General features: G+C 40.9%; 1 protein-coding gene across 2 annotated transcripts in view; it reads right to left on the minus strand.

Moving 5' to 3' along the window:
* The window catches only part of LOC126101143 (afadin), a 1121024-nt gene that overhangs the window by 414551 nt on the left and 682773 nt on the right, over nucleotides 1-23700 (minus strand). For both annotated transcript variants that reach the window (XM_049911831.1, XM_049911830.1), the window contains exons 6-7: nucleotides 9743-10029; nucleotides 9293-9422 (exon numbers count right to left, since the gene is read on the minus strand). In XM_049911831.1, the coding sequence (XP_049767788.1) occupies nucleotides 9293-9422; nucleotides 9743-10029 (417 nt within the window). The remainder of the gene's footprint in view (nucleotides 1-9292; nucleotides 9423-9742; nucleotides 10030-23700) is intronic.

Here is a 23700-nt window from a genome sequence, read left to right on the forward strand (position 1 = left end):
GTCCCACATAAAGCGATAACAATAACTCATTAATTTCGAGCTAAAGGATATTTAAAACTGACGCTACATGAAGGAGGGTTAAAATTCAGAATTTTAATCTAGCGAATTCTGTGGACACAATTGTTTATTAAAAACGAACTTCCTTTATGTATATATTATCAGATTTCATACCTTCTGACAGAAGTAAGCACAGGGTTCGTGGTCGCATCGTCAGGAAGTAAGAAATACAGTTCGAATTGACTAGGTAGGAAACCAGTCGCTTCTTTTACACACACACACACACACACACACACACACACACACACACACACACACACAAAACCAGCATTTGCATTCAGCGATTTTGGGAAAGCATTGCAAACTTTAATCTGGTTGGCCAGACGGAGATTTGAACAGTAGTCCTCCCGACTGCAAGTCCACTGCCCAGCTCGCTCGGTCAAGGTCACTAGGCACGGAGCACATGTCGAATTGCTATGAAGCTGCGGCAGGAGGGCCACTATGGCAATAACAAATGAATGTCCGGGCATTCGCTTACTCGCTTTAAGTGGTGTGGGGGAAACCATTAAGACCTCAAATCGCAAAGGGGTGAAGGGCCTTTTCTTCTCAGCTTCTGAATACGTGCCATAACCCTCCTACTCTCACACCACCATCGTTTACTTTTACCATATGGAACATTTAAATTGCATTCTTGAGCGTGGACTGGTTTTGCGGCCTGACCGGCTGTATAAAACATTTCTGTCAGGATAAACTGGCCGTTCACTGGCTGACCGTACCTGCTGCCGGCAACAAAGCTGACAAGCTTCGTGCGTCCACAGGTGAAACTGAGAGCCTACAGAAAGTTGAGGGAAAGAAAGCCAGAACAGGAAAAACAAACCTTAAGTGTTCAGAGAATCAACGGCGTGCTGCTTGACACAGTAACTAGGCGTAACGTTGCAAAGCCCTATGAAACAGAAAGAGCACGACAGGTTAGTTGTCGGAAAGGCGAACGATCGACTTCGGTTTATTCAAAGAGTAGCTCATCTAAAAAGGAGACCACTTGTAGAACACTTGTACGACCCATTCTTGAGTAATGCTCGAGTGTTTGGTGTGCCCACCAGGTCAGACTAATGTAAGATAACGAAGCAATTAGACTTTTCGGTAGGGTCGAACAACAAGCGATAATTACGGAGATGCTTCGTGAACTCAAATGAAAATCCCTGCAGAAAAGATGACGTTTCGCGAAACACTGCTGAGATAGTTCAGAGAACCGGCATTTTCAGCTGACTGCAGAACGATTCTACGGCCGCCTACGTACTTTTCGCGTCAGGACGTGAAAATAAGGTAACAGAAAGTAAGGCTCGTACAGTAGTTTTTCTCTCGCTCTATTTGTGAGTGCAACAGGAAAGGAAATGAAAAGTAGTGGTACTGCTTATCCTGGGCCACGTATGTACGGTGGTTTGCGCAGTATGTTTGTACATACATGAAAGGTGCTCTGCAAAGAAAAAAGTAACAAACACCGACTTGCCCGAACGTCGGTGCAACGACAGAAAGATAAATCTACCCCCCCCCCCCCTTCCCGATTTACATACTTTGATGGTCGTGGTATGCAGACCTCACTTCATGCCTCAGAGCTAAGTCAAATATTGATAACGATGAGGCACACTTCCACTTTACGAGTTCGTCAGATTTGTGAAAGTTTGCTGCTGTTATAGTTCTTGCGTCACACAGACACTTCAAAAATACTTCTTTATTCGATTGCTATGTCTAGGATGTAATACCGAAACTATGTAAAATGACGTAAACAAATCATACAGAATGTTTAATACATTATTATTATTATTATTATTATTATAGAAAACTTATACATCCGTGTCTCATTATACGTAAGAATGACGGGAAGTTATATCTGGAGGTGGTGGGGAGGGGGAGGGAGTAACGAACTGCGACTTTCAGCCCCGAACTGATCCCTAGAGCCGCTCCTGCTTTACCGCAACACGTCGTTCTAGACAATTGTACAGTTGCATAACAATGAAGTGGCGTATCTCACCAAAACTAGTGGGACTGTTGTAAATGTCAAGGTCCAACCCGCTAGTACGCCGTTTCGACTCCCTCGCAGCACACGGCCGCGGTAATAACTTTGAACAGGCAGCATTGGGATTCAGAAATGACACACCACGCTGGCGCTATCTAAGAAGTGTTTCACACCAAAACAAGCAACAAGTGCTACAGCGTTGTGATCCTCGTTTCAATAGCCTTCCAACGCCAAAATAAATATATAAAACAGTCAGTTTTTGGACCCTATAGCTGCTTCAATAAACTGGTAAATAAATACATGAGTAATTCCCAAATAGGTGTCCTTGCGCACCATCACATGCCGATAAATTTGTTTCGATTAATTACAAAATACTACGGAGATCTCCGCTACGTGCTGCACCCTATTTATCGGACTCTGTTAAGTCATTTACACGCAACGATGCAATCACAATGCCGGTGATGATGGGCATATTGTGTGTCCGATGCTCGTCCCACAATGAAGAAATAAAAAGTGCACGCTATTTTCAGTGAGTAGTATTTTCACTCTTCTCTGTAGAAGGGAAAGTGAGAATTTTGTAAAATCTTGGCATCAGAGTTATTAATAGGAAAAATCTCTCGCTTAGTAAAAACACGGAAATGTGATTCGGTCAGCGCCTACCACGAGGAATTATTCTATTAATCGCCCTAAATAATTTAAGGAAACCACAGGACAGCTGAACGAGGTATAGAAACGCGTCTCCCTCCTCATTAAATGTTGATACATTATCACTTTGTGATCTCGCTTGGTAGGTCAAATTGGCAGGTCAACAGTTTCTATTTCTCACAAGTGCAAAAAAAACTCTTCTCGGTTAATCAGTTCACTAGGTAAGTGCCTATCCGAGAGCATTTAGCGAGTCCAATTCCTGGCGAATTACTGTGCACATTTGAAGATTTTAACTGCCTGGAAAGCAGAAAGAGTAATGAACGCTTTACAGGTCTCACGTAATCAAAAGACTCTGTACATTTCGGGACTGAAATATCTCTTCCCGGGCTATGTCGAAATTACGTGTTACTTTTTGCCGCTCTTCCACTCGTACGTGTTACATGATGAATCACACAAACCTGTGAGTTCGACCAAATACATATGGATAACAGTCATGAACAACTTAAATTTGAGCGATCACACAGACAATTTTGTGGGTTAAGCAAACCAAAGATTATGTTTTATTCGCGGAACACTTACAAGATGAAAACACACACACACACACACACACACACACACACACACACACACACACACACACGCACACACAAAACGTCTGCGACACTGCGCCAGCCGGTCTGGAGTATTGCTGTGTGGTATGGCATCATTACCGGTTAGGATTCACAAAAAGACATCGAAAAATTTCGAAGGAGCTCAGCTCGTCTTGTATTATCGCGAAATAGTGGAGAGTGTGTCACTGATATGATACGTGACTTGTAGTCGCAATAATGAAACTAAGGCGTTTTTCGTTTGTGATGAGATCTTTTCACGAAATGTCAGTCTTCAACTTTTTGCTCAAAACATGAAAATATTTTATTGTACCCATCTATATAGGGAGCAATGATCATTGTAATAAAGTATGTGAAATCAGAGCTCTCACAGAGATTCAAGTGTTCGTTTTTCCCTGGTGCTATTCGACGGTTGAGAAACAGTGTAAAAACCAGCCATTTTATTGTGAACTGCAGAGTAGTCATATACGTGTCAATGTAGAAAACCATGCAAGTCGGTGAATTTGTAGGCCTTCGATTAGTCTTAGGTAGTGAAATCACAGTACATTGACATCATGATCCAAAATACGTTTGGTTTATTGTGCCTCGTGAGGTGAATGTTTAAAATTAGGTCACGCGCGAAGTCTTGATACACAGAGCATCCTAATGTCGGTTCAGGTATCACGGAGCTGATGACGGTGCCCACAGCTTCATCGGCAGATTTCAATCTGTGATTCTGATACTTTTTCGGTGACTTTAGAGCGTACACCAAATGCGCTAAAACGCAGAGCGATGCACTCGCATACTACGGCCGGCGGTATTCCCGTATGCACAGGCTACATTGCATCAGCGAACCGCTACTCGCATCAAAGGAACCATGGCCTGTGTTGTGGTTACCTTTGATAGGACCAGGTTCTTCTAAAGCAATTAAGTTCTCTCTCTCTCTCTCTCTCTCTTCTCCTCCTCCCCCTCCCCACCACATCCCCACACCACCTCCGCCATTCGCCAGTCTATTATGTGCTGGTTACGTTTACGAGTTCCATTAAGCAGCTACTGTTGGCTCTTTCTCAAAGTAGTTGTTGTACCTGTCAATCTATTCACAACTGTCGACATCGATTATCATGGATGGAAGCACACACAAATATCAATATTTCGAAAAAGGTACCGATTTCAGTCACAACAATGTATACTGACGAGCCGCCACTGAGCAGAACTCAGTAGCGAAAGTTGAGAATTTGTGCCGGACCGGGACTCGTACTCTGATTTCCCGCTTTAGGCGAGCGGTCGCATTTTCGCTTTGGCTATCCGAACATGCTTCACGTCCGATCCAAATTCTCACTTTATCGCACACTACATACGTAGTGTCCACTGTCCGTTATCTCACTTGTTCGAAATATTGATATTTACTGCCGCTGTATTATCAAAAGCAGTAGAGTCTGTTCTGTTGGACATGTCCAACAAGTCACCACACATATACAGTATAGAGAAAAATATGTTGTCAATGATCATTTCAATTCTTCATTGCCCATGCATGTATGTCCGTTGGGAGACACTAAAGCCGCTGAAGACCGCCGAGTTCATCCTAACACCGAAAAACTAGTACATATTAAAGCTATTACACTTTGAAAAAAGCCTTCATTTCCACTTCTTCCGTTATATGAGTATGCCATAGTTTAAAAGTTTTCTTCAGCTACAAAAATGCATAAATTCCACAATTAACAGATCTGCGTAAAAAAATATACTGAAGACATCTTGGTTTCAGTGCATTTATTTCTCGAAGTAAATCGGCATCCTTGGAACCTCTCATAACTTCCGGAAGTCTTCAAAGAAACGCCACTCGTGGTTGGGAGTCAAGGAGCAGCCGCGGAATTAATTCCCGCTTTGGCCGCGAGAGGTGCTGTGCACCGATGCGCTTAGGATGCCATCTCTTGGAGATATTAGGAAGGAACGAGTTAGTACTGACTTCCGCTATGGTTGCCTTTCGCATGTATTAATCTCTCTATACACAAAAGGCAATGACCCGACTTACTGATTCATTCACTGACTGTGTCATCTTAGCCCAACCCAAATCGCTACGGATAGAAACTTGAAATTTGTAGAGGGTGTCGATCTTATACTGTAGGCGACGTTTAAGAAGAGGGTGAAACATGAGATTAAAAAAATTGTGCAATTTTGAAGGTGGAACTATGAAAATTGGTATTTGATTCCTCGGTCATAAATAATGTGTTTCAGAATTTTTGGAAACTGCAAAAACGTCTGATGGTCACTACTAATGTTATCCACAACGATGCTAATATACAGTATGAACAGCAAGGGATGCAACACATTTCTCTGGGGTACACAAAACTTCCTTCTGCAGCTGACAATGACTCTGCATCGAAGATACGATGCTGCATCCTCCCTCCCAAGAAATCTTCAATCCAGTCGCCAATTTCGTCTGATACTCCATACAAGCGTACAGTTGATAAGAAGCATACTTGCCTTACTGAGGCAAATATGTTTCAGAAATCAGGATATACCACAACGGCATAGCCAGCTTTCAGGATATTGGGTTTCACATGATCTATGTTTTTTATATACACGCTGGTTCTACATCTTATCTACATATGTATTCTGTAGACCACCATACAGTGCATAGCACTGAGTACCTCATACCACTACTAGTCATCTTGTATCCTACTACAGCCACCCAATGACGTCACCCTCTTGTACACCACAATACCAAACAGCTGTAGATCACTGGTCATACTGTCTGTAATGTCATTTATGTATATATCTAGAGAATAAAAGTGGTCATATCACACTTCCCTGGGGCACTCCTGACATCACCCTCGTCTTCGAGGACCAATCACTGTTGAGGACCACGTACAAGGTTCTATTACTTAAGAAGTGTTCGAGCCACTCGCATACCTGGCAACCTACAGCATATGCTCAGATCTTCATCAATAATCTGCAGCGGACCACCGTGTCAAATATTTCCAGGAATGTAGGAATACGAAATCTACCTGTTGACCTCCATCCATCGTTTGTAGAATATCCTGTCAGAGAGAGGCAAGCTGAGTTTCGCATGAGCGATGGTTTCTAATTCCGTGCCGATTTGTGGACAAAAGCTTTTCTGTCTTAGGGAAATTTATTATATTTGAACTCACGAGTTCTGCAACTAACTGATGTTAAAGATACTGGTCTGTAACAATGCCAGTCAGTTCTCTTTCCTTTCTTATAAAAAGAATCACCTGCACCTTTTTCCATTTGCTTGACATTTCATTGGGCAAGAGATTTGCAATAAATGCACTCAGTAAGGGGTCAAGGGGACAATGGCACATGGTACTCTCTGTAAAACCGAACCGAGATTCCATCTGGACCTGGTGACTTATTTGTTTTCAACTCTTTCAGTTGCTTCTCTGCACAACAGATGCCATTTTCTACGTTGTCTGTGCAGGAAGCTGTATAGCCAGTCAAACTACTGTATGTCTGTATGATCCTTTTGCATGAATGATTTCTTAAACATGAAATTTAAAACTTCCGCTTCCCTTTTGCTTTCTTTCATTGTTAAATCAGACTGGTTGACAAGTGACTGGATAGAAGCTCACAACCCGCCTAGTTATTTTATGTGTAACCAGAATTTTCTCGGAATCTTGATCTTTTGCTAAGGTATGATGGTTGCTGTACGCTTCATCCATTGCTCTTCTTATGCAGCCACAAATTTCTACTAACTTTTGCCTATCAACATTTGCATGGTCTTTTTTAAAACGAGAGTGCAACAATCTCCATTTCCTCAGCATTTTCTGAATTTTATTATTAAGATACTGAGATTCCTATCCATCCTTAATCCACTTACTTGGTACATACATCTAAAGATGTGCAATTTAGAATTAGTTAAACTACGCATATCTGCTTTTACTATCCTAAACACTCTCCTGTCCTCCTTCGCCTGTTTATTAACTTTTGTAATCATTGGTGGGTGATACTGTGATCACTAAGCCTGGTTTCTATATTGACACTGTTGATAAGATCAGGCCAGTTTGCCACAAAAGGTTTAAAATATTTCTATTGCATGTGGGTTGTCTAACTTGCTACAGTCAGTTTTTGAAAAATGGATTCAGAAGTATTTCACGAGATTGTCTGTGTGTACTACCTGCAGTGAATCCACACATATTCCAGTCTGTACTCAATAGGTTAATGTCACCTCCAACAAATATCACACAATTTGGGTCTTTCCATGATACTGATTCTACACTTTACTTGAACGACTCTTTACTGAACCCCACAGACTTAATAGCCACAGACAAGGCCTCCTCCTCAACCAGGTGCTCACTGGAATTCTTCCATGCCCCAGACATTGTTTCCTTAAGTGGACCCATAAGCACCTAATACTGGAGCTCCCGATAACTAGTAAACCACTCTCCCCATGTTCCTGCTGAAGGATCAGCCACAGGGTCTACTCACAGGGTGATTGGGCGAGACCAGACAGTCAGCCTCGAGTGAAGTGACCATATAACAAGCCGCCACTCGCATTGCAGTGAGTACAGGTCCCTGACCAGATATGCTAGAAGATGCCTCGACAGCAGAGACTGTGGTCGAAACAGGCGACATCTGGTGTGTCCCATGTGACACACCAGTTTCTCCACCGTTGCTATGCCACGAAGTAGCAACCCTGCTAATGGGTGGCCATGGCCGTATCGTGAACTGCGCCCAGCTCCCCCTGCATCCACACATAGATGCACACAACTTATCCATTCTACAATTAGTAACCTGACAATCAAACTACAAAAAAACAAACAGAAAAAGTTAAATATGTGTCTCGCTATTCTCCTGGTGCTTCACCACTGGGGGCTGCCAGCTGACTGAGCTATGGACAATGGTTACTGGCTGTTCAAATACAAACAAACAAACCATGACTGCACGAATGTACACATCACAGTCACTAAAACGCTTTGCTATACCTCTCAGATACAAAAACATGCAATGAATTAAAGAATTAAACTTCGCAAGCTCACAAAATAATGCAAAGCATTTAATAATTAAACTGGGTACACAAACAAAGAAACTAAATATGCTATTTCTAGCTTCCTGATGCTCATGCATGAATGCTGGTGACTGACTGGCTGTGATTAACAGTTACTGTTCATCCAACATAAGTAATCAAATGATGACTGCATGAACGTACACATGACCATTACTAAAACACATTACTATACCACTGAAATAGAAAAATATGCAATGAATTCAGAATTAAACTTTGGAAGCTTTGGCTAGCATGGAGGAAGTTGTTCAGCTTGAGGTACCTCATTATGTTTGAGCTAATCAGTTTGACGTACCTCATTATGTTTGAGCTCAGAATACATTCTAAGATTCTACAACAAATATATGTGGAGGATATTGGATGGTAGTTTTACAGATCACCTCTGTTACAATTCCTGTGGACAGCTGTGATCTGTGCTTTCTTCCAGTACAGGGCACAGTTTTCTGTTCGGAGGATCTACAATAGGTTCTTGTTAACAGAGGAGCTAACTTATCCACACATTCAGTATAGAATTGGACAGGGATTCTATTGGACATTGAGTTTTGTTCGCTTTTAACTATTTCAGCACTTTCTCAAATCCACTAACACTAATACTTATTTCACTAATCTTTTCAGCAGTATGAGGATTAAATTGGGGCAATGCTCCTTAGCTTTTGTTTGTAAAAGAACATTTGAAACCAGAGTTACGGACTTCTGGTTTTGCTTTGATACTCTCAATTTCAGTTCCTGTCTTGTCTATAAGCGAATGGACACTAAGTTTGTGTCACTAACAGTCTTTATCCATGGCCTAATTGCTTTAGGTTTTTTGAAAGATCTTTTGACAATATTCTGCAACGTTAGTCACTGAAGCCCTCACGCATTGCTCTCCAGCTTCATAACAGAAGCTAAAAATCAGTCACTGTAGCATGCTTGATGGTACTGGAAACTGTACTTGGAATAAAGTTAACAATAAAAGATATACTCCAAAATTTTAATCACATCTTCACACAAAGGAAACTACTGGACAAAAATTTTATTTGTACTCACCCCTCGATGCTGGATGGTTCATCAATATAGCAAGTGGACATTCATCATCATCCAAGATGTATTCCCTGTTGTTGGTTCCTCCATGATATTCTTTGCTTTCGCCTGCATCAGCTGGGGTTGCTGTATTCACCTGGGATAAGATTTCAAGTGCCTTTGATAAACACGATGAATATTTCTTTTTTCTAAAGTGTTTACTTAATCATTTTTCAATTATGTGCTTGACTTCTAATATGCCATACTAGATACTTCAGAAACTTGAAACTCACTTGCTCAATGTAACTGAAAGACATAGAAAGAAATTCTCCTCTTGTTCTCAACTTAATTATAATGCTCAAAAATTTTTCAAATTCAACACCTCATGCAAATATTGAAAAATTATGCATGTTACTTAATGTGATGCATTCTACAGGTAACACAAAGCAAAATATTTGAACAACGTACTCCGCTTACCTGAACAAGACAATAATTCGATGGGTCCGCTTCCTTCTCAAGTCCATATTTCTCTAGCATCTCTCGCACAACCTGCTGCGCAGTGTCACGGACAGACAGCAACAGGGTCTTGTAAGGTACGTCACGACACAGGCTCTCTCCATAGATCTTCAGTGTTCCACCTGTGTCAGGCCCTCCATCCTTGCTACGAAACTGCTGAAGTTTACGCTCTAGCTTCTGCTGCCGTCTTCTTCTCATGACAGCCTCTGGGTTCGAGATTGATCGAGTGAAGCTCGTTTCTGGGAGTTCTGTGAGGCAAAATAATAAGAATGAATATCTTTCTCTTTCATTAAAATGCTGCGTAGAAGACAAGCCTACAGTTTCTATACCTTACACGTTCTCTATATTTTTAGCACCTGTAACATCCATATCCATATATAATGAACCACAATGTCTAATTATCTCTGACACTGACATGTTTATGGACCAATACTAACTAGACAATGGATGAATCATAAACAATGGGAAGTTTGTTTCTAGTACAGCTGCAACTTTGAGGAAGAGGGGATGGGGGGGGGGGGGAGGGTTACTCTCACAACACAGGCCATTCAGATAACTAAATTACATAAAAAAATGAGAGATATACAAGAGATACCATTTTTTAAAAAAGAAACACCACATGCTCCAATTTTATACAAGTTCAATCATTCTTAACTTTTGAAGATCATTCTAACTAAAGAAATGAAACTAATCTTGTAGAAGACACGAATACTGCACAAGGACACAATGGAGGTTGCCAAGTATGATATCTGTAACAAGAAACTAACAGATAGTACTTCAAAACATGTATAGGTTGGTCTATAGTTTGTATCTGACTCTGAACTGAATATTGTAACATGCAGCTCACAAAGATAAAGTAATTACATGTGAATGCAATACCTTACATTAAACAACTGGCTACCTATTCAAACTTGTTTATAAAACATGTAGATAAACATTCAAATGAACATACGCATGTTGAAGTTCTTGAGAATTCTGCACTAACACTTCTCCAGATCTGGGTAATGTTTGAGAAATGAAAACACTGTGAAAATTTAATATGACAATTTTTCTACACTATTTATTACACTGCATTACCTGCACTGGCTGATCTCCTATTTTGAGTATATCATGAGTATAATTATGTTTAGGGTAATGCAGGTATGTGGATCAAAATGTAGTGAAGCAAATGCCTGCAAAAAAAAAAGAAGAAGAAAAGAAAGTTGTATCCCCTGCGAGCTCAGATAAAGCCGCCATAAAAGCTTTCTGGCTGTAGATCCACCATAATCTTGTAAAAGTAAATTAAATGTCACTAAATTAGTGACAGTTTTATTCATCCAGTGATATTTTACAACATGACCTCAGTCTATGCCTAGAAAACTTTTAATAATCTGTGTGTACATTACTTGTGTGCCACACCCTACTGAAGGTCTTCCATATATACAATCCATGGAAGTAGGGCATAATAAAATGTTTTAGGATAGTCTCAACTTGCACATGCTAATGACTTGCTAGTAAATTCTGAAGATCAAATGGATACATCAGATGGCTAACAAAGAGGTACTGAATTGTACAGGGGAGAAAACAAATTTATGGTACAATCTGATTAAAAGGCGGGAGCGGATGATAGGGCAAGTCCTTAGGCATCACAGGATAGTTAATCTAGTAACAGATAGAAGTGGGGGGCTAAAGACGGTAAAGGGAGGCTAAACCTTGACTTTAACAAGCAGGTTCAAATGAATGCCACTTGCATTACTTACGCAGAGATGAAGAGGCTTGCAAAGGACTGAGTAATGTGGAGACTGGCATAAACCTGTCTTCAGACTGATGACCACAACACATAAACAATCTCACTGCAACATCTGGTATCTAACAATATCATGAAATGAAAGTTGACACTCATGATATAGCGGAGATGCTGAGTCACAGGTAGGCACAAAAAATATACTGTCACAAATAAAGCTTTCGGCCCATAAGGCATAAGGCATGTGTCAAAAATGAATCACACACACACACACACACACACACAAATGCAGGCTCAGGCAACTATAGCCATACCAACTTCTGGTATGAATGGTTATACTATCAGCTACATCAAATTCCAGATAAAGTGCTACACAATCTGAATGAAGATATCATTACTGGGTGGCAGAGTTATACATACATCTGCCAAGCAATTGCTCTTTTCTAGTCATGGCTGCTTCTTTGTTTCCAAATCAAATTTACATACTTCTATCTGCAGTTTGCACATTACTTAGTCTTGGAACTATCAAGCATAATAATTTGCATACTTTTAGGTAAACAGTGTGTGGATTTAACCACAGTGAAGAAGCACCTAACATTTCATTACTCACAAGGCACTCACAGTTTGGTCTACAACTGACAAAAGCTTACAATAGATGTTAAACCATGTAAGCCGGATAAACAGCCCTTTGCAAATTATCATTTGTATTTGTACGCGTTTGTAAAATGTTCACCATGTTAATGTTGTCATAGCACTATTATTATTCTTTGGAATTTAACAGAAAGAAACTCAGGGTGGTTGTAATTCAAGATTCATTGTATATCGAAACCTCAGTTAAAATTAATCCTTGAGAAACATAAGAGTGCAACAAATTGGCGATCTGATGGGACTGTTGAGCTGACAGCATCTGCAACGTAATTTGGGGCAACATTTTTAATGAGACTTTTTTAAACTTGAATTCATCACACACTGTATTTAAAGAATACACAAAATGTCAATAACAAATGGACTTGAAGGGAATAATGCTGAATGTACACTGGATATTCATAAGGTAAGCATTAACCTACCACTGTTTTGGATTCAGAAGCTAGACGTATGGTTTCACCAAACCAAAGCGCAATTACACTCACTGGCATAGCTACAGAGGCGATTAAATTTAACAATTTGTTCGCTCAGCAGGAGGCAAAATTCGTTGAAAATAAATTGATTCCAAGTGACAAGAACAACAAATATTCTCTTACGAAAGAACAAATTTTGGCCATAGTTATGAAAAGTGAAGAGCTTCAAGTTAAAAAAACTCTTGAGTAGATTAGAACTGGGTGATACTAAGCCTAGCCAATTATTAAGAAAAATGTGGGGTTATGACGGTACTAATGTGTCAGACAAGATCTCAACAACACTTTGGCTACACAGACTCCTCATGGCATTCAAAATACTTTATTTGTATTTGACCAAATAGTGGATAATATTGCTGAAATGGCAGACTGTATGGTCAAAACGCACTCTGTTGAGGATGTTCAAATCGCATCTGTTCAGTCCATTCTGTCAACATTGTCATCTGTGTCAGTCCAGGACTTTCTACTAAGAATCAAAGAATTGGAAAATCATATTAAGATTCTTGAAAAATCAAGCACGCAAAAACCATGCAGTGGAAGTAGAAACAGAGGAAAATTCGATTAAAACTGAAAGTATTGCTATTACTATTTTAAATGTGGCACATTATGTAAGCATAAAAAGTGTGTTCAGACTTGCCAATGCCCCAATAAGGAAAACGAGAAAGTATAGACACAACAGCAGCTCACTTTTCTACACCAGTACCTATATCAAGCCGCCAGTATCAATTATTTGTTGAAGACTGAAATGAGGGAAGTTATTTTCTGGTAGATAGAAGTGCTGATTTGTGTCTTATACCAGTTTCCAAAGATAAGAAAGTTAATTCTTTTGACTTCAATCTTTATGCCCCAACTGGGTCAGAGATAAAAACTTATGGTTCAAAACTGTTAACCACTGATTTAGGGCTCAAACATAATTTTAAATGACCATTCAGTGTAACAGATATATGACAATAGTTAATGGGAGCTTATTTCCTTCATCATTATGGTTTACTCTGAAGTCAACAGACATCACCAAATGAAGTATTTTAGCAGAGGTAACTACTGTGAATGTAAAGACTCAGTAAACTCACTCTAACCAACATGCCAGTTTTTCAAAATTTTGGAGAAATTTCTTTATCTACAAAAAAAAAAAAAAAAAAAAAAAAAAAAACCATCTATGGTACCAAAGGTGTTGAACCATAAAGTGCAGCATTACTTACTATGTCTTGCGGTCCACCAGTATACACTAAAGCATGCAGACTGGACCCACATAAATTGGTTGGTTTGATGATTAAAGGGACCAAACTACTACGTCATTAGTCCCTCTTTCCTCGAACAGGCAGGTCTACATGACTGTACATCAGAGATGACCTACCACGCAAAACCCAAGGGAAGAAAACTCCAGGCTTTACCAAAGGTCAACAAAGGCTACATCTGGCAAAAAAGAAGGGAGGGGGATACAGGAACAAAGGCAGGGGAAGTGCCCTATCAAGGGAGCAGCCAGAAACCCTCAAAGATCAAAATGCAATGATGGGTCATAAATCCCCCACCCCTCGTCACTTATCATAGGTATCCCACTCAGGGATTGCCTAGGCACAGATAGACATAAGACAAACGAGTCGAGCACACCACATGAGAGGGGGGGGGGGGGGGGGGGGAGGAAGAGTAAAAGAACAGGTAGGGTGAAGGCCGGAATGGTCCATCAAGTCCAGACAACCACAATCTGGTCTGGGCAGAGGAAGTAACAGAGTTTTCTGCCAACCCCTCAATGGGCCGATAAGGCTAAGTGGTGAAAGCCCCTTCATGAATAAAATATGAAACTAAGTCAGCCGCTGAGATATCATCTCCTAACACGGAGGGGGGTTAGCAAGTTAGAGAGACAGAGCATCTGCTGCAGGGCAGCTAGGTTGGGACAGTCCAGCAAAATGTGGATCACTGTCAAATGGGGATTACAACAACAGTGGGGTGACTCTTCGTAACAGAAGAGACGACCATGAGTCAGCAAAGCACGGATGACTCAGAGCTGGCAAAGGACAGTAGAGTTCTTGTGAGAGGCTTGCATGGAGGAACTCCAATGCTTCATAGTCTTCTTTATCAACAATCATTTGTTCAGTGAAGTCCGAGTGAGCCAGTCCCTATTCCAGATCCCCAAAACTTGATGGTATAATATCAATCGAAGATCTGTTTCCAGAATACCAAACTCAAGTGTCAGATTACTGGTAGCCAGTTTGGCTATCCTAACAGTGAATTCATTCCCCAGGATACCAACATGGCCCAGGGACAAGACAAAGTCACTGAGTGTTCACACTGTTCACGGCCGTACAGGATATCCTGGATAGCTGTGACCAAGGAATAGCAAGGGTAATACTGGTCAAGAACTTGGAAACTGCTCGAGGAGTCGCTGCAGATGAGAAAGCACTCACCAGTGCAGGAACGAATATGCTGAAGAGCATGAGAGATGGTTACTAACTCCACTGTGAAAACACTACAACCATCAGTCAAGGAGAAGAATTCAGTATTCCAGCACGAGTATAAGCAAAACCTACGTGATCAGCAACCATCGAGGCATCAGTATTAAGTACTTATGAATCCTGGGATGAGGCAAGGACGGGCATAAACTGGTGGTGAATAGCCTCAGACTGAATCAATTCTTTCCAAACTTGTGACAGGTCAGGATGAAGCTGTGGCCAAGGGATGCACCACAGAGCTGCACATGAGTGGGCCTGCAAGAGGGCTGGTAGAGGGAACACCTGTATTTGAGAGAGGAGGAACCAGATGCAGACTGTGATAGTAATCCCTGATCTGGGCCGCTGTTGTGCAAGATGGATTTCTGTGTTTGGAAAGATGAGAGCATAGTTTGGATGCTTAGGGGAAATGTGAATGTATGTAGCATAATTGACAAGCTACAGATGATCTGCAATGGAGGGACCCCAGCCTCCATGAGTAAGCTATTCACACTGTTAGTTTGAAAGGCTCCTGTTGCAAGTCAAACCGCACAGTAGTGTATCAGACCCAGTACCCCCAGTTCTGCGAGTGATGCCAAACTGAATGCCAAACTCCCATAATCAAGAGAGGACTGTATCAGGGCTTTGTAAAGCAGCAGAAGAGTAGCTATCTGCAACTCAGTTGGTATTACTCAGGCAGAAAAGTGTATTACCATGCAGCACGCACTTTCACTTAAGCTGGCGAAGATGGGGAATACACAACAACTGAGCATCGAAGACCAGTCCCTACAAAGCAATAAGTCTCCACACATCAAGCAGTTGGTTGTCGAGGTAAAGACCTGGTTGTGGGTGAATGGTACGACATCGACAGAAGTGCATGACGGATGTCTTGGTGACTGAAAACCAAAAGCCCTTTCGTATGACACCTGGCAGTTGGATGTTCAGTCATACCCCCACTAGAGGATCAATAGTAGAGGCATAAGAACATCAACAAAAGCAAAAGCAAAACGAGGATAATGGAATGTAGTCGAATTAAGCCGGGTGATGCTGAGGGAATTAGATTACGAAATGAGACATTTAAAGTAGTAAAGGAGTTTTGCTATTTGGAGAGCAAAATAACTGATGATGGTCGAAGTAGAGAAATTATAAAATGTAGACTGGCAATGGCAAGGAAAGTGTTTCTGAAGAAGAGAAATTTGTTAACATCGAGTATCGATTTAAGTGTCCGGAAGTCGTTTCTGAAAGTATTTGTTTTGAGTGTAGCCATATATGGAAGTGAAACATGGATGGTAAATAGTTTGGACAAGAAGAGAATAGAAGCTTTCGAAATGTGGTGCTACAGAAGAATGCTGAAGATTAGATGGGTAGATCACATAACTAATGATGAAGTACTGAACAGAAGAGGAGTATGTGGCACAACTTGACAAAAAGAAGGGACCGGTTGGTAGGACATGTTCTGAGGCATCAAGGGATCACAAATTTAGCATTGGACGGCAGCGTGGAGGGTAAAAATCATAGAGGGAGACCAAGAGATGAATACAGTAAACAGATTAAGAAGGATGTGGGTTGCAGTAAGTACTGGGAGATGAAGAAGCTTGCACAGGATAGGGTAGCATGGAGAGCTGCATCAAACCAGTCTCAGGACTGAAGACCACAACAACAACAACAACAACAACAACAACAAGTTGTCAGCATACCAAGAGGGTGATGCTAAGGACTCCATGGCTGCTGCTAGACCACAGATGGCTAACAGAAAGAGAGGGACAGACAGTACAGAGCCCTGTGGGAACCCATTCTCTTGGATACGGGGGTACTGCGGGAATCATCAACTCAGACTCCGAAAGTGTGGTGTGACACGAAGTTCTGGATAAAAGTTGGGAGTGTGTCCAGGAGACTTCACTCGTGTAAGATAGCAATGAAGTGGTGTTTCCATGTGGTGTCCTAAGCCTTTTGGAGGTCAAAGAAGACAGCTACAAGATGTTGGCAAACTCCATGTAAACCAGATTATCAACAGCGGAACGGCCTTGGTGAAGAAGGCCCCGGGTTTCAAGGAACCAACGCAGTCGCTGGCTCACCATGCATTCAAGGAACTTAGATAGGGCATTGGTGAGACTAACTGGTTGAGCTTTTCAGGCAATGAGTCACCCTCAAAGGTCAAAATGAAGCACTGGTAGCAACCCTATTGTCCTTTGGCCCCCTATTTACACAATGGTCAAAGTGAACATCCTGTCACTCCCAGTTGGCACATAGCTTACTCATATGCTTTTTTGACTTTATAATGCAGAATACAACATACATGCTAACAGCAACCATTTACTGGAAATGAAAACAGCATAGGATCATTCTCTTCCAATTCTTGTGACTTAAGTACAGTGTCTGTTCACTTCAGTACAATTATTCAAGAATGCTACCAAAAAAAAAGAACAAAAATTATTCTAAAGTTGGTGTATCTTTTGTAAGGTCAGCATTCATTCCCACTAGTGTTTCAGAAAACTCATGTTTCTTCATTAGGCCTGTGACATATTCATTGTCATGTAAACACACTTTTCCCTTCCAGATCAATTATTTGCCTCTCAATCTCATCATTTATAAATGCTACTATAACAACACAGGAGGCCGAACAGAAGTTCTTAATAGAGAATCCTCATTCCAACAAAGAAAAGCAGTCCAGCTTTAGTTTTAATCACTTTTAAATGTTTACAAGTTTCAGAAGAAACATTCATGTTACTACTCATGAACATTTTGAGGATTTCCTTATCTATTTATTTCATTTTGTAATTAATTTTTTTGTTCATAATTACCATGTTGTTAGTGGTCAGAACCCATGTGCTCACTAAAATTGACTACAAGATTATCAATGTTCACACAAAGTTTGTTGATTGACTACACCATTTTTGACACTCTATGGTAATTTCCACAAACCCACAAGGTTTCCTGGCTGATGACTCTGTCAGAACATAGTACAAGTGGGCATCTCCGAAGTACGAGCCTAGAGAAGACTCTCACTCTCACAGCATTCTGGTGCAGTTATTGGCTAAGAAGCACAAATGACTATAAAGTGTCAGAACTGGTATAGCCAATAAACAAAATTTGTGTGAACACTGACTGTCAATCTTTGAAGTCTAGTTATTTATACACTTTCTTTCTGTGACATTTCAAAACAATCAGTACAAGCATCTAGCCATGAAGTGAAGGCAATAACTTAAACAAAAAGCACATTCCATTTTCCTAAATAGAAGTACACACTATCAGGATAGTGTTCAAATACCTAGTGGGATGCCATCCATGGATATCATTCACAACTGCTGAATTTCAGCAGGTACACACCTTGCCATTTTTAAGACACAAACGCAGCAAAAGAAGTGCTGTGCTAGAGAATTTAAAATCTTGGTGCACCGAGCATTTCCATGAAGATCATCCCCCGTACGCACACGCGCACACACACACGCACACACACACACACACACACACACACACACAGATGGCTGACATCTGAAACGAGAGAGAGAGGGAGAGAGGGGGGGGGGGAGGGGGAGAGAGAGAGAGAGAGAGAGAGAGATCAAATACAGAATTTAAGCAAAAACCTCCATCTGTTCATAATATCATGTCCTAATTTAATGTTGTCTGCCAATACCTGCACTCAATTGTTGTAAATGTCTGAGATTCTTATGCTCAGTTCACCAGTCCTCCACAGTCCTCATAGTATGGCTAACACAGGGTGATTTTTTTCCACTATGTACAAACTCTATGGATTGATCAATGATTGGGTACAGAACAAAAAAGGTGTAATGAACTTATGTCTGGAAATGCATGGTTTCCATGCTAGAGACCATTTATTCAATCATACTTTGTTACAGAGACTGTGGTCTAATACATGCTCTAACATGCAGCCACAGTTACAGTATGCATGGTTTCCCCCTAGAGGATGGTACTATTCCTGATAGGTTATGCTCTAGTGCCCTCTCCTCCCGTTGTCATTGGTAATGTTGTATCCAACTCGCATCTCTTCCTGACTCGCCTTGTAGTGGATGTGATACAACACTGTACACGATTTTTCCATATTCAAATCGAGAGCTTGCCACCGAGATCGTGTTTACTTACGGAAAGGCAAATGGCAACAGGCGGCGGCCAGAAAGGTAGTATCAGGAGACCTATCCGCGCCAAAAACCACCACAGCATCCAATGTTTTGAAACAGTGTTTTGCCATTTGTTTCAGACAGTGACGCTTCAGGAAGAACGAAATCATGAAGGGTGCACCCGAAGCATTCAGACACCAGACTTGAAGGAACATGTGATTAACACTGTGGAAGGCGACCACCATATCAGTGCCAGGCAGTTGACCAGCCAGTACAAGGTAAGCCAGACGACCATGTGGAATATTCTCCATGACAATTGTTACTACCCTTATCAGTTACAGCTTGTGTACGGGTTACTAGCAACAGACTTTTCACATCAGGAGCAGTTTTGTCACTGGATTCTTCACCAGGCAACCACGATTCCGGGATCCGTGTCATCCATCCTATTCACAGATGAGGCCACCTTTGCACGGAGCAGTATCTTCCAGCAAATCATCAGCATCAGTGCAGCCGAAATGTGTGGGCCAGGATAATTGGTGACCATATTTTGGGACCTGTCTTCCTTCTACATCATGTAACAGGGCGGAAATATTGGCATTTTTTGCATTTGACTTCGCCTCCCCTGCTGGAAGAGGTGCCACTGATGATTCAAAGGGGTATGTGGCTGTTACATGATGGCACTCCAGCCCACTTCGTCGTTAACATCCAGATGCATCTGATCAGAAGGGGGGGTCCAGTTGAATGGCTTGCTTGTTCACCGGGTCTCAACCTGTGCGATTTCTGGTTATGGGGCCCTCTCAAAAGTATTGTGTATGCAAAGCCCAGCAGCACTGAGCAACATATTCATGCTGCCTGTGACAGTGTTTGGATGTAGTCTGTCCAACATAAACATGTGTGACAGAACATGCTGTGGCGCATACATGTGTGCATTGAGCTACATGAAAATCATTTTCAGCACATACCGTTAACTGTGGCTGCATGGAACAGCGCATATTAGACAGCAGCCTCTTTAGCAACATATGAATGAATAAATGGTCTCTAGCATGGAAACAATGCATTTCCATACATAAGTTCATCAGATCTTTTTCGTTCCATATTCTCTCATCAAGCAGTCCCCAGAGTTTGTACACGGTGGAAAAAAAGATTACTCTGTATATGGTATACGTGAACTGAAAGAAATACAATTACACATATGCCTTATCAAACCAAAGTCATCTTTTACACATCCTGAAAAGATCCTAATCTTAGTGGTTAAAAGCCACATTCCACATCATATTTCCGCACAATATGACCAATCTGGTTGGTACATAAAAGTCTGCAGATTTTGGTGCCACCTCAGTGTTATCCTCACTCAGCCTGTGTGCAGTGGGTCAATAGTGGAACACACGTCTCAACTGCCTTTCACTACAACCATCCTGTCTAACGGTGGCCTCACGATATGTAAACTCAGTTAACAAACTCTCGGGCTCTGAGCTGACATGCTACCTATGAATCAAGATACAAAGTATCCCTTCACATTGAGCTCGATGGTGATAACTATCAGCCTGCACATACAGTTCAGTGTGAGTTGGCTTCCAATAAATGGCATGTCCCGAGATACCATCAACTTTCCTCCTGACCAAGCAAAGGTAGACAGCTATCGTTTTCCACTCTCATCATTAAATGACTATCCATGTGGATCATCTTTTAGGGATCCTGAAAGGATTCTAATCTTAAACAGTGGTCAAAAAACACATTTCACGTCAATATCCACACAATACGACCAGTACTGTTGGAAATGTTTTCTGCATATACAAAAATCCACTGATTTTGGTACCCAATTAGTATTACTGTCACTCACCCCGTGCACAGTGGGTCACATGTGTTAAAAAGTTATTCGAATTCTCACTACCGAGAGGCCTAACAACATAAGTATTGTATACATATCTTAAAAATACACAGGTTTCATAGCCGAAAATTCTAAAGCAAATTCTTTGAAATGTTCCATAAAGAAGTTGACAATAACAGGGGACAACAGCCTTCCCATCAAAACTACTTCTTTCTGTTCACAGTATTGACCATTGAATAAATCAGTCTGTTCATAGTACAGGTCGCAGAATAGGAAGTAAGGGAATGTGAATGCATGTTGAAACAGGTTCATTAATTCAACACAAAACCTAACCTTAAGCAACTGTAACAAATCACACAGATGAATGTGAGTACAGAGAGAGAGTACATCAAAACTAACTTAAATATCAGAGTTATTCAAATACATTCTCCTTCTAATTAACTAAGAAATCTTCCGAGTACTTAATGCCATTATGTCATACATAGCTGTTATTTCTTTGGCAGCAGAAGTATTTATTTTAGAATAAAATTCAGTTGTCAGTTGCACAGATATTTTTATTTTGCTTTACTAGTTTAAAAAAAATTATTGTATGTGGGTATTGTAAACACAGGTTGACAGACTAATAATTTACAGTAAATGCATCACATCTATGTAGATGTCGAGCTGTTGTGGAAGAGGACAGTTTTGGACACGGCATGGCATTACGCTTCTGTGAAAAAGATATTGATATCTCCTAAAATAATACTAGACTTCTGAACATGACTTATTCATTTGTTGAAATGGATTAAGTGAAATAAAAATATCTATGCAACTGATGACTGAATTTTATTCTGAAACTTAATGTGTGCCAAGGTCTTCTGCCACACCATTTTTCAGAGCACCAATGTTACTAATGATCAACCCCAGAGGAACCCTTTCCTTGTAGAGCTTTGAAAGGCCATATAATCTAAGGGTATACCGCAATAATAGTTAAAGACTCTTGACAGTTCCTCGCAACAAAAAAACTTTTCTTCAGAAGGTTGTTAGTTTCCCTGAATACTTTATGCAAGTGCAACAATTTCTTTTCTAGAGAGCCTGCAGCATGTGTGAGGTCCAAGAATGACATATTTTATTTACGGTAAATGCGGAAGGGTGTTTTAGAAAACATGACTGGAAGGAGCACATGTGCGTAACGAGACGTTCACTTCTGCTACAAGTACTGGACATTTTTAGCAAAATTATTCTTATTATTGCAGCACTAATAGGACAAAGGAGCTGTGCCGGATGAGGTTGCCACATGGATCTGTCGACAGAGGTCACTGTTTCAAGGCCACGGCAGGGCAACAGCTCTATCTACTAAATCCCTCCGGCACATAGTACCATGGCACAGTAGGCCATCCCATGTCTACTAATTACCAAAAAAGATTAAAGAAATTGCAGAAAAACACTTATTTAAAAAGGCAGCTACAAAGTGCATGTTATGCAATACATTTTATACATTAAAGTATTACTTACATAAAACAGAGAAGGGGTTTGGTAAAAAAAAGTTATACAAATAACTAATAATAATGATAATGATTATAAAACACCCAACATTCCACAGAACACCTTCACACTAAGTTTTTTGTGGCATTACATTATTTAATAGTTATTTGTAAAAAGAGTACTGTATACCATGAGTAAATCTAATGATTGTCTCTAACTATAAGTCTGTAAATTTATCTGAATTTGAATTAGCTTATTTTAAATGGGTCTAAACTTGTAAATACTATAACAGGTCCTATATCCTTGTAAAAAGAGATCTACAGATCAATAAAGCTACTACTACTACTACTACTACTACTACTACTACTACTTCAGCAACAGGGTGGACTCCTGCTGAGAGGCAAGCAGGTCATTACCCTTGCACACTGGCCATCCCTCCCCACTGCAGGACAAGTGCCTCACCATGATGGGCACCTCCCACCATGATGCAGCTGGGCATTGCCCAGGTCCACAGTAGATATACCATCATTGAGTACACACATCACTGGCACACTGTGCAGCTGGCTTATGTAACAAGAGCCTGATAAGCCAGTGTACTATGCAGCCAGATGTTTCAGTGAAGAGCTTGCTACCCTTGCAGCCACTTTTTGCTGGAGCCTCTGGGCTCCCACCTCACCTCCACCACCTGCTCTCACCATCATGGCTCACAGCCACCCCTCCCTGCAGTGGGGGTACTACACTTACAACTGAGCAAATCATCTATCGCAGAACATTGCCTTGGCACTGGTCATCCCATAGAATACAACTACATGGAGATTCTGGAATGCACTTCCAGCTACTGGGATAATGTTAGTAACATGCAGTTGACCTCTGCGGTTGTCTTAGACCTCACCCAGCTGCATTCCCTGAAGTTATTTAAACACTGTACACACTGGGAGAAACTCAGGTTTCCTATCATGATATTATTCAAAAGCCTCTGAATGCTCATGGGTTCACACAATTTCACACACCTGTTGCAGTGAATAGTGAGTGAAGTTTCATCCTACAATTGTGTTAACACCTGAGAGACCTGTGAAAAGAGCTCAGAGAAAGTGTGAACACAATCAGGAGCCTAAGGTGAGCTTCTCACCTAAACAAGTTAACACATTCAGAAGAGCAAACTTGTCAACTTATAAACGGACTGCAATATTACATTATTTATCAAAGTATTTGAATTGCTCTCAATGGGGCACTACAAGCTGTTTGTTTTTTCCCTCAGTATGTTCCTTTCAATTTCATAAATTCATGATT

Source organism: Schistocerca cancellata, chromosome 9, assembly GCF_023864275.1.
Source record: "Schistocerca cancellata isolate TAMUIC-IGC-003103 chromosome 9, iqSchCanc2.1, whole genome shotgun sequence".
Taxonomy (NCBI): domain Eukaryota; kingdom Metazoa; phylum Arthropoda; class Insecta; order Orthoptera; family Acrididae; genus Schistocerca; species Schistocerca cancellata.